This window comes from Parus major, chromosome 14 (genome assembly GCF_001522545.3).
Source record: "Parus major isolate Abel chromosome 14, Parus_major1.1, whole genome shotgun sequence".
Lineage (NCBI taxonomy): Eukaryota > Metazoa > Chordata > Aves > Passeriformes > Paridae > Parus > Parus major.
This window is the reverse complement of record NC_031783.1, coordinates 10,387,304-10,399,895: the sequence shown is the minus strand read 5'-3', so window position 1 is coordinate 10,399,895 and position 12,592 is coordinate 10,387,304. Positions and strand designations below refer to the sequence as shown.

Genomic DNA, 12,592 nt, shown 5'->3' with positions numbered 1-12,592 from the left:
TCTTGAATAGCCAAGATGAACAATATGATTGTTTTCAGCAATGCTCACGTGCAGATTAAGAAACAAGAGCTAAATTACTCCATCTGCCTCAGCTTTGCCTCAGGTTGTCCTTGAGCAGAAGCCCTGCCATCTTCAGCCATTTCTGCATGTTCAGTGTTGAGCTGATCTTAACCTGTATATTCTTAGAGTACATTAATAAGAGGGTGAGGTGCAAGTGGAAAGGAGCTGGAGAGGAGGGAATCCTCAGCTGTCACTGGGGAGTTGTTCAGAGGTTGGAAGAAAAATGCTGGAGTACAGGATGAGCTGTTCAGCAGAGCTACTCAGCCTCAGAGCAGGTTAAAAAGCCCTTGCAGAACACTTGGGATGTTCAGGTGAAACAGCTGTATGTCATGTTTGCAGGTTTAAGAACCTTTTTCTTCAGTGACTGTTCATGCCACTGGGGTAAGCAGCACTCTGCTTTGAGCTGTGGCTCAGCTGAGATGGCAGCCAGCACTCGGTGGGACTGGCAGGCAGGACCAGGTATTAAAGGTCAGTGTGGCAGTGGGAGAAACAAAGGAAACCCTGACAGAGATGAAGGAGGAAAAGCAGCAAGGTGCCCTTGGAGCATGGGGAGCCCTGTCAGCCTGGCTGAGGGCAGGGTCTGGCTGCTCTGCTCAGGAACACAGAGACCCCACACAGCCATTCCTGTCCCCCTGTGCCTGCAGCAGTGACTTCCCAAGCCCTGCAGGATCCTGGTGCTCCCCAGTGCTTTAGTCCCTGTTGACTCACATCTTCACAGACAGGTTTTCCTCCCTTGTATCAGCCTGCAGTTATTTTAATATGGAAGCAATAGATGATTCCAAGAAGTGCCCTCATTCAGTTGCTTTTTGGGCTTGTTTCCATCCAGTATTTAGGTATCAGCCACATGAGTTCTGCTGTTATGAGGAACTTTCTGTGCTGACACTTCCCTTTTGAGCTTTTGCCCATGATAAATTTTAGCTTTGTACTGGAGGTGTTTTGGACATTTCTGCTTACAGTCTTGTTTTATTTTTATTTTTTTTTCCCTGCTATTGATCCCTGATTTAATCTCTCCTGGAGGATCTCTAAAAAAATAATGTTTCCATTATGCCACATATTTTTATCAGATTTTTTTTTTGTTTTTACTTAGCCACCACACTGTATTGCAGGATGTAGACCTAGAATCTACACTGATGCAAGTATGGTGCCACTGATTATATACCATTTGAGAAGCTTGTCAGTTATTTCACTGTCTTGCTCTCAAAGAGTTTTTATACAGTGGTATTTTTTGGATCTGGAGGGTTTGAGGATTTTAATTTTTGTTACATTAGAAACAAGTAAAAGGAGTTTGTTGATTTGTTGAGGACTGACCACCTCAAAGTTCTGTGTAATACACTTGAGAAACTGTACAATATAATCACCAAGGAGAAAAATACAAAGAAGAAAAAACCATTTGTACACAAGGCCAAATCCCATTCTGTTGGCACAGCTATCCCTGTTTATACCCACTGAAAATGTGACCTGCAGATCAGCATTGTGTGTGGCAGCAGGTGTTAACAGGTGGCACAGACACAGCAGCCTATCTTGTTTGTGCTGCTTCACTTCCAGTATTTGCAACATCTACAAAATGACATTCCTTTAACTTGTGTAGCGTGAAGTAGGGCAGTGGAACGTGTGCTGGATTGTATTTTAACTACAATACTAAAAGCCAGCTTTAAGTTGCTGCATAAGTTCATTATGATCCTGTACAAAGTATTACTGTTTCTGGTTTTTTAGCTGTTGTTTAATACCAAATAGCCACAGGAACTGCATCTTTCCGTTTGTAAAACCAGGCGAAACAAGGACAGGCTTTTAAAAGCTTGATTACAGTTTATTTTTGTTTCATGTAATTTTCAATGAGACTGGTTTATTCTAACAGCTGTAATAAGCATGGCAGATCTGAGAGCTGTTTCGTGATTGCTGGGTCCCTTTCTTTGTCTCTGATGATGGAGGTGTCTTAATTACTGTTTGTTTTCATAAATTTTAAGGATTAGTCATCCTTTGATGCCAGATGACTCAGTTGTACCATACATTTTCAAATCTCCGTGTTCAAAGGCTTGATGGAGTTGGGTTCTGATAGGAAATTTTGAAACATACTGCTTTGACCCATAGTCTTTCAGATAAAGTGTTCTGGTATGTCATGGCCAGCTCTTAATATGTTTACATGAAGATCTGACAGTTTCAGAAGATACCTTTTAATGTGGATACTTCAGTTATTGCATCTGTCTCTGTAACTTTTGTTGGCTGGCTGAAATGAAAATCATCTCCAGATCCTGTTGACACAAGGGGTGGTAACTAAAACGTGGATCTGAACTCCTTGCTCTGTGAAAGCTCAGGCTGATCTCCCACTGGCTTTAGAAAGGCCAGGATTTTGTTCTAGCTCCTCTCACTGGCATTCAGAGACCCTTGATAGTTGTGACCCCAGAGCCAGAAGAGTGTTTCTAGGAACTGGGAATGGAATGGGTTTTTCCAGCCACCATTCTTATTTTGTGACACTGTCCTTCCAGTTTTGAAAGGGCAAGGGAATGATTCTTGCAGTGTGAAGATTGATTTGAAGCATTGAATCCCCACCAAACACACAGGGAAACCGTGGCTGGCAGTGTAATTGTGGATGCATTATTTGGTAGTGATTGGAGCTTTTGGTCGGACCAGCCTTTTATGGCTCTGTCAAGTAACTTCTGTAGAACACAACCAGCCTCCCCTGCCCTTCTGTTCCCTCATCTCTCTTATTTATACTGCATCCCTGTGATTTGTAGTCTTCTTGTTTGCTGGGACAGGCACACTGCAGTGCCCTTCTGCAGATGAGTAGGTCTGGGAAGCCATGACTTAATTGCAGTGGTTTCCATTCCAACCAAATGATCACCACCTATTCTGCAGTGTTGAACACCATTGAGAACTGAACACTGGACCCCTCATGAACTCTCCTTGCCCACATTAGGCCATATTCCCTTGCATGGCCCTGACCATCGTGCCCACTACAGCCCAAGTCAGTGCCCAGCATCCCAGAACATCAGTGCTCTGCCCTCTCTGCCATTCCTCCTCTCCTGGCTGCCAACCTGTGCATCAGGATGTCCTCATGTTCAGTATCCCCCCACCCCAGCATCCTCTGTTCTGCCTTGGTTTCCTTCAGATCTGTGTGTAGCCAGAGCTGCTCCAGCATGATCCTTCCTCCAGCCTCAACTTGCCCTCCAGACTTTTTTATTTTAAGGATGCTGTAAGTGGAGCAGTGCAGTTGTGAACAGCTGGGAGGACTGTTGGGGAGAAATACTCTGTCTGGCAGCTTTCCACAATAAAGCCAAAGGCTGGACCCAGTGTAGGAGTGGTAGTTCCCTTGGACCTAAAAACTGTGCTTTGAGAGCTCCTGTGACCAAGCCCCAGGGAATTGCAGGATTGAGTAGGAATGAAAATGCTTTCTGAGGTGATGTTCAGATCCTGGTTGTGTAGGTTTGAGCCCATCACATTCAGAGGGCTCTGGAGACACCAATTTGTAAATAATAAAATGTATTACAAATCAGTGTAATGCCATCACTGTCAGCCTTTAAGAACACCTACAGAAGATTGTGCTAAAAGTGGAAGTTTACAAGAACAACCACTGATTTGAATCTGTATAGAAGTTTATTGTGATACATGTGGAAACTGAGTTGCTTGAAACATCAAACCAAAATGAATGGGAAATTGTTTTATTTCTTGGGGGAAAATAGTTTCAAACTACTGAACTTGAATAAACAAATAGCCTGTGCAATAAATAGTTAAACGATGCACAATTAAGATAAAAGATTATTAGTATGCTAACATTTTATATGGGTTTGGCTACATTAAAAATAGAGGTATATAGTTGTCTGTCTTCAGTTCTGAACTGTAACCATGTTGATGTGTCTCAGTACATACCTCATCGTATTTTATAGGTGGCAAAAGTGGAGTATGTTAGAAAAAAGCCAAAATTAAAAGAAGTTCTGGTGAGATTAGAAGAGCATATGGAATGCACCTGTACATCATCAAATACTAATTCAGATTATAGAGAAGAAGAAACTGGTATGTTTTCCTTTTATTTTTGCATTAATGCTGATTTCATATGGACCTTATTTTTATATTAGTAAAGAACGTAAAGCAGACATTGCTTACAGTGAACTGAGTAGAGAAGCTCCCAACTACTCTGTGTTGAAGATGCCAAATGAGGGCCAGTTTGTGCTGTATAAGGAGTTTGGATTTCAAATTCAAAGTGTATCACTTCTCATTAGGCTGGCCTTTAAATAAATGTAAATTCCCAGTAGTGTTCAGGCTTCACTAAGTTAAAGGTTGTCATGGTGCAGCTCATGGGTGAGCTCTCTTGCCTAATTTCTTTAGACTTTGTGGGGACAGGGCAGGCACTGAGATTTACTTGACCTTGGGGAAAATAGGAATGAAATTAATGTAAAGCACTTGGGAATAAATTTAGGATTCAAGGCTAAGGAGTGAGTTTGGAAACAACATTGCTCATTCCTGTTGTTTCCTTATGTATGTATACTCAAGAATTTTTCAGTTGTTGCATTAAATCTAAATTTGCCTTGTCAAGACAACCTTTGAGTTATAATGGGGAAAGATTTATGGGGAAAAATTACTTTCAATCTGGCTTTCATAAAATCATTCTGAATTAATCTGAAATCATTGGCTCTCATCTACTTACTACAGTGCAATCAATGCAGAGCTCAACACACTTATTCAGGAAACCCACAATGGTAGAAAGGATATTTCCCTTTCTCCTGGTACTGGTTGAAGGCATCCTCAAAAGTTTGTTTTGCACCTCTGCAGGGAATTTAAGGGTGCAGTAGAACCAGCCCAAAATTAAAGAGTCAGTGAAGAGCAGGTAAACATTCCTCCTGAAAGCTGCCCAAAGGTGATAGATTTTGTAGGTGAGGAAGGGTTTTCTGTACTGGCTCCATCCAGCACGGAGACATAAACCTGGTCCAAGCAAATGTAAACTTCAGTTGCTATGGACAGAGCAGAAGAATTAGAATTTCTATAAAAGCTGAGTTAGACCTCTGCTGAAATTTTATTGGACATCAATTTATAATCTGAGCTGAGTGTTTAGCTGAAACTAGGTGGAGTTATTAGACAAAACCACATATAAAGTGGCTATTTTTAATGTGGGTATGGTTTGATAACATTGTCTGTGTCTCCCATTTGAAAAAAAGTTTCATTAGATCAATTTCAGTGTTCCAAATTGTCTTTAATTGCCGTAGACTAAGCAGCTATGATTTAAGATCAAAATTCTTGGTTTTGATATGTGTAAAAAATGGGGCAGAATTATAATGGAAAAATACATATTTCTAGGATTTAATTACTGATAGGAACAAAACTTGCACCCAGCAAGTGGATGGTGAGCTGAAAATAGCTCAACTCCAGAGCTGAAGGCAAATGTTGAGTACTGCATGGTAACAGTAATTATAGATGGATCCTGGGAATGACGTGTGCAATGCCAGCTTCGTTTATTATTTCTTTGCTTTTGTGTAATTACTTTGTAAACTCAATGTCAAATCAGACGTTATGAAGTTATTACTTTAATGCAAAGGATAATGAGATTTCTTTGAAATGTAAACGGTTTGAGTATTTATGACTTCAGTGTTACACGAAATGCATTACCTTAGGGCTTTTCACCAGCCCTGCCCTTATGTTAACAGGAAGGCCTAGGGAATCAGGTAAAAAACGGAAACGAAAAAAGTTAAAACCAACATAAAACCTACTGGAACTATTTGATATTCAGGTAGGACCTCTATGCTGAACACCCTAATAGCACAAGTACTGGAAAACTTAATCAAATATCATCACTTCAACTTAATCACTGTTCAAAATCTTGACACTTGCTACCTCAAGGCTGCAAAGAGATTAGATTTGATTGGCTTTGATAATTCTACCTGCTGGTATTTTCCCTTTAAGCTCCACATCACCATCAGCATCTTACATTCTTGAGCTACTTCCTTTTCTTGCCTTTTTTGTTTCTTTTTTATTGGAGGGTGCTAATACTTCAGCTTCTGAAATCTCAAGTTCCATTGCCTCTGCTTGTGTTTCATTATTATTATTGATTTCTGAGGTCAAAGCATCACGTGATAATGCATGAATGAATTGCCAGGTTACAAATAGTTGTGTTCCCAGTCCTTGGCTGTGAAACATTGAGTGTACATACAGTAAATATTATTTGTGTGACCATCAAACCCATGTTCTGGCATGAATTGGGGTTGATTGCACATGCACCTGACATAATCTGATGATCTGCTTATTTGACCAGAAAGATGCCAAGAAATACCTTTTTTTTTTTTTTTTTTTGTGTTGCAGAGTCCTGTGTTACTTACACCAGAAAATTAAGATCTTTATTTTTGGTCTGTTCAGTCTCAGTAGGATGATGACAGTCAGTCATCAAAATTCATGAGGTTTTCAGTGTAGTGAAAAACTAACACCCTCTCAGTGCAAAAATGACTGAAATCCTTTGGCCAACATATTAGCAATGTATGATGATGGCGACACACATTCCAAATTAAATATGGAATTTCCATTTCTTAATGACTTGAAAGTATGTAAACTGCAGCACTTGCAATTGATTCTGGTATTTGGAGTGGGAATGATTTGGATTTTGCAGTGTCTGTGCCTAACGCCTGGATGATGGTGAATTTAATTTCAAGCCTCTGTTTTTGCACATGAACTCCCAGTGGCAGTTTTCATTTATATCAATGTATCATTTCTAAAGAATGCTAAACTTGATATCCTGTTTCAGATTAACAGGTATTTATTGGGAGTAGTATGATAGAAGCAAAGATTTTCTAAAATTCAACTTTAAAAGTGAGCATGTAAACTCAATCAAAACAGCATTTAGAACTTCTTGTCCCAGGTTAGTGACTCTTCATGCAGAACAGTTTTTTTTTTAAGTCATCTGCTTCAAGGACAGGACCTTTGATTCTAATCATAGAGTTATTGTATCTTTTTTCTCTCCTGCAGATGTAAGGTGAAAATAAGCTAGAAAAAAAACTTCTCTCTGGGACATGGATGTACATGGTTTGTTACATTCCTGAACCTACTATGTATGGTGCTTATTGACTGTATACTTTATTTGTTCTCCTGTGTGAAAAAACTGGCTCAAAAGAACACTTAATGAGAACAAAGAGACAATGTACATTTGTTTAATGTGACATCAAAGCAAGTATTGTAGCACTCTGTGAAACAATAGGAAGCTTCCCTGTCCAAAAAAAGAAAAAAACTGAAAGAAAAACAGAAAAGAAAAAAAAGACAGTTGAATGAATGGAGGATACCAAAAGTACTCAAAAACATGACAAAAATCTAAGTGAATAGTGGATTTCTGTCAGAGCAGTCAACGGTGCTTTACGTCAAGAAATGTGCCTGCGTTCTTGATGAAGATGGATGGACTCTAGTGGACTTCAGGCACAAAAAAAAGCAGGAATGTATGAAATGATCAAATGCCACGCAAACACTATAGAACAATACATCCTTGCTTGGTGGTGTTTTAAAAGTCTATACAAAAAAACCTTCTGGGGAGCCTTAAGTGGATTTTATTTTTTTTTTTTTACACCATAAAGTGATTATTAAGTTTTCTTTTTACTCTTTGCCTAGCTTTTTATTATCTCTTGGACTACATTTGCCAATAACACATATAAAAGACTGGTATAACAATAAGCAGAACACAAAACATTATGGTATTTCTCCTAGTGGGATGCAAACTAATGAGATGTATTAAAATAAAAATGGTATACCTATGCATAATTTTCTAGACGTTTCTTGGTTTATGTTCCCCACCTCCCCTGTAATTTAAAGCATTACATAAAGGAAAAAAAAAATAAATGAGAAAAAGGAGAGATGTGCGTAAACAAATCATAGGATATCCATGCAAAAATCCTTTTTTTTTCCTTATGACTTATGCCAGTTGCCTACTAGTGATATTGTGTTAGCAATTGTCATTCTTATCAGTATACAGATACTTTTATTTCACATGTTGGAGCTGTGTGAAATGTACAAATTCTTGTATCTGCATTGTATAATGTCATGGTGGCATGGGAACTACCTTGCTGCAAATATTTGAACAAAACCTAAAATTCTTTATTTTTGGTAAAATGTTATGCTTTATGTGTATTCAACAGAAATATGTGTTTTTGTAAAGGTGAAGTTTGTATTTTTATCTAAAAATTAACAGTTTTATATACCTGAGAAAGCCTGCTATGTTTTCTTGAACCAAAAAAAAAAGAAGAAAAAAAAAAAAAAAAAAAAAAAAAAAAAAAAAAAAAGAGCATTTTGTGGTCATATTTTTGTAGTAGAATAGCCCAAATAACATCAAAATCTATTTTAACTATAGCAGGGCAGATAAAATACTCTGGCACCAGCTCCTGTATTTTCAAAGTGCCAAAGGATTAAATGTTCAGTTCCCCACAGATTGCAGTGGGAGCCACATGGATAAATCCTTCTGTACTGCTTTGGAAATTTAGGGCTGTGCCAGATATGACATGGCTACTCACTTGGCCAAAATCACTGCCCCACCCCAGTAGTTTGGATTATGTAGCCTTTGTTTTATTTGGATTATTACATTGGATATGTAAAATGAACTACTGGATTCTTCTATTTGTGAAACATCTACAGAGAGATGAAAGAGTTTTCTTAGTTTGGAACAGCAAAAAAGTTTGTCTTGAAGACAGTGTTTCCACTCAAATAAAAATATCTTCAAATGTGAATGAACTGCAGAACCTTAAAACAACAAAAGAGAGCGAGATTTTTAACCTTTCCATTTCTCTAAATATAGTTCAGACATTCCCCTCCTGTTCCTGTAGCTATGTCCAAATTCAACCAAACAAAGCATTGTTAGCTAACAGGCATTATTGGCTTCAGATGCTAATGCAGAGATAGAGTTAGTCACCGTTCTATTTTGTGATCATTTTCCCAGTGTATTTGTTGAGCACCAAAACTGGAAATACATTTAACTAAGATTGTCTGTGCTTGTTTTCCACTAAGTGTACTGTTCACAATGTTATGCACATGAATGTATGTGTCTGCGTTTAAGAAAGTGTATAAAATGTAATTTATATATTTATGTTTCAGTGGGATGCCAATAATGTTGCTCCGTTCCTTTTTATTTTTTATTTTTTTTTTGTCTAAAAGATATCTAATGAAAGAAAAAAAACCAAACATATATTCATTAAAATCATGTAGATGAAAAGCATTATGTGACCCACTCAGACACTGTGCAGGTATGAAAGGATGTCGAAGTCACTTAAGTGGAATAGTTTGCAAAACAACTCTTGGGAAGAGTCCTGTGGTTGGACTGGCTGAGAAGGTTGTGTTTGGGTTTGTGGGCCAGCTCCTTGGGAGTGACTCCCCTGGGAATCCTGGAGCTCTGATTTACAGCACCGGGGAGTCTGGCCTTGTAGCAAAGTCCTGAAAACAAGGCAAACCGAGAGGTTTTGTTGGTGCCAGCAAATAAACGTGCTATGCCAAATTCAGCACACCAGGAGAGAGTGAAGACTGAATGGAGACTTTTCCAATAGCCGTTTGTTCGAGACGTGTAGTCTTGAGTCCATTTTGTTACCAGGAATGAAACGCACACCAGTCTTTGTTGTCAAGCACAGTGTTCGTAGAGCATGCGGCAGAAAACACAAAAATCTCAGGGCTATGTTCTCAACTACTCTAAATTGGCAAATGTTTCTGACTTCAGATGCCCCCGAGCTAATTTACATCAGATGAGGATGCAGTCCGTGGCTGTTAAATGTGAGTAGTGTCACGGCATGAGCATCACTTCCTGTAGTCCAGCTGAACTCTCCCCCGCCAGCCTTGGGACTGTGGTGGGTGCTGGGATTAGTCTTCCTTCCAAGTGGCAGATACAACCAGAAGGAACAGTGACACAAAGGGTTGTGACACGGGAGTCGCTAATTCAAAGTTAAGTTGGACATTTCAAGGGCCATATCCTCAGCTGGTGTAAATCACCATCACTCCATTGCCTGCAATGGAGCTGTACCAGCTTACACCACTTGAGGGGCTGGTCCCTCATTCTTGCTCGTCCCTTCCACTCCTCGGTCCCGCAGGGATCTCAGATTGTTGTGTATGGTTAGTGTAATCCTGTGTTCTCTAATACTTAAGCACAATAAGTGAATATAAGAATGAGTGTCAGACTTAACTTTGAATGTCCAAGCTCTGAAATGGTTTGTTTCACCATTGTGGCTGTAAATTAAACAGTTCTCTGTGCATTCGTGAATGCCGTGTCATATCTTCTTCTGCTGTCTGCTGGAGGTGGACTCCCTCTGGACTTCTCATGTGCTGCATTTGGAGTGTTTCAGGAAAGAGTGTGAGCAGTTGGAGCCACAAGATACCTGATGGACAGCTCTGTTATTTGTGGGGTGGGGGGTGAGTAGGGGGCTTATTGGAGCCAAGGATGATGGTTGTCAAAAGTTGCACTTCCATGCAATGCTTTAACACCTTGTTGGTTTTGTCCTTCCACATTGTAGGCAGCAGTTTGGGGATGAAGTGTTTTTCCGTTTTACATTCTGCACTCATTTCCTCTGTCCAGGAACCCAGAACTTCTTGGTCTGATTATATCTTTTTCTGAGGTCTTGTCTGATCAGAAAAGACATAGAGAGAGGACTGCCCACACCCAATCACAGCATTACGATATGGTGCATGGTCATTTATCCCTTAGCCAATTCATTACATTTAATTCAGTGCTTCATCTTTCCAGACCTGTCCCTGAGTTGCTTTTGTTGAGTGAAACCAAGGATTGTGTACCAGTTTGCTTTCCTTTTCTCCTGTCTGTCCTGCCTGGCATCTGCTTTGTTAAGCAGTGCACGTTGTCTGCAGGCAGTTGCTCCTCTCCCAAATTCCCAGGTAGCTCCAGCACTTTGGGTTTAGGTTTTTTACTTCTGCTTGAAACAACTTCCTCCTTCCAATGGACTTCAACATTCCACTTAGGAGGTTCTCTTGCCTGTCCTCCTCCAGTCCATGTTGCCTTTCTGTGGGCTGTTTTCCAACTATTCTCTGCCTGACTTTCCCATCCCTCTTGTTTCTGTCTCTCAGAAATGGTTTTCCCTTCCTGAGATGTGTCTTGTATCTGTTTTCTCTCTTCCTGCCTGACAGAACAGCTTTTGAGCTCTTGGTCTCCAAATCAGTTGGTTTATCTAGGCATGTGCCCTGAGATCCTCTCTCCCAGACCCACAGGCCCATAACTGACCCCTGACATGAAAGACAAATACTTTAGAGAAAATGATTCATCTTTGCATTTGGAAAAATACTACTGAAGACTTTGCTGAAGCGCTGTCCAATTCCAGCAGCAGTGTGACGCTGGAATAGTGGCATTGAAGCTGTTCCAGACATCTGACAGTTTAATTAGCATCAGTGGCCCCATTTATGTTTTAATTTGAAAGTTTCAGATTTTATTTTGAAGTTTCATAACTGCCTCAGATTTGCATGCTCATATTTTACTGTAAATCGAAGGAAATCGTGTTTGTAGGCCCCTCCTATGGCTTTGAAAATGTTCTGGATAGTTATCTGACTTGGGTTGGAAATCATGGTTGCTGTAAAACAGGCACCATGTAGAGGTTTTGAATGGAGTCATTTCCTTGCTGTTTCTGATACACAATTTGTACTACTAGCAGATCTCAGAGTCAGGTCAACTCATAGGAATCACACTTAAATTTCCTTTACTTCCAGGTACAAAGCCTATCAGTGTTGCATTCCTCAAAAATCAGCCTATGTTTTATGTTTATTACTCAATTTAATTACTGTCTGTGTTCCCACATTTTATTAGCAAGGCATTATTCGGTGTCTGAGCTTTTCTGTGCTGCTCTTTGCTGTAGCATCTCTGTGGCACAGCCTTGAGCTGGTTTGTATTCCTATCTCCTCTGAAATAAAGAACTATTGTTATCCCATTTTAGGCGAGACCGAGGCATGGAGAAAAGCCTGTGCAAGGTCATACAGCAAGGCTGTGGCAGAACCAGGGAGAGGACTCAGATCTGAGTGCTCATCCAGTGCCCTAAATCACACGACCATCTTCCCTTTCCAAGAATGAATCCTTGCACCCTTAGAGCTAAATACTGAAAAGATTGAGGGTAAGTCATTTTGCCTAATTACTGTGCATCGGATACATGATCAAAAGCCACTGCCATATTGTCAGAGAACGTAGTGATTGATGAAAATCCATCTTTCTGCCCATGCAATTATGCAGCCTTTTATCCTATCATGAGCCAGTCATTTCTGGCTTCTCTTAGGAGTCAGCCTTTCATGACTTACAGTCAAAATTATGCACATAGAACAAGACTCAGATTTTATGGGAATTTACAAAAATTCAGTAGACAATTTTCATTCTCCTTTAGTTCAGTGTCATTCCTTTTATGGTGTGGGTAACATTTCCATGGGGAACTGTTTTTATCATGGGCCCAATCTGAAATTTTTTTCCCAGGCCCTAACATGGAAAAACACTTTAAGAGATGCCTATGTTTGCTCTTCTTCAAACTGGTGCCTGAGCATGCTCCTAGGTTTGGACAAACATCCCATTGACCTCAGGCAAATGGAGCAGAGTTGATGCTTTATTTTTTAATTA

General features: G+C 39.8%; 1 protein-coding gene across 5 annotated transcripts in view; it reads left to right on the top strand.

The window, feature by feature from the left end:
• The window catches only part of PDGFA (platelet derived growth factor subunit A), a 35,155-nt gene that overhangs the window by 14,768 nt on the left and 7,795 nt on the right, over positions 1 to 12,592 (top strand). Inside the window, exons 5-8 of one of the 5 annotated variants that reach the window (XR_001524112.3) lie at positions 3,942 to 4,068; positions 5,694 to 5,776; positions 6,782 to 6,895; positions 7,003 to 10,255. Coding sequence is in view for 3 of the 5 variants with exons in the window: in XM_015642962.3 (XP_015498448.1) it covers positions 3,942 to 4,068; positions 11,928 to 12,061 (261 nt within the window). In the remaining 2 variants the exon portion in view is untranslated. Of the gene's footprint in view, positions 1 to 3,941; positions 4,069 to 5,693; positions 5,777 to 6,781; positions 6,896 to 7,002; positions 10,256 to 11,927; positions 12,102 to 12,592 lie in introns of those variants that run through there. The other 4 variants (XR_001524113.3, XM_015642963.3, XM_015642962.3 and 1 more) reach the window with 4 other exon arrangements.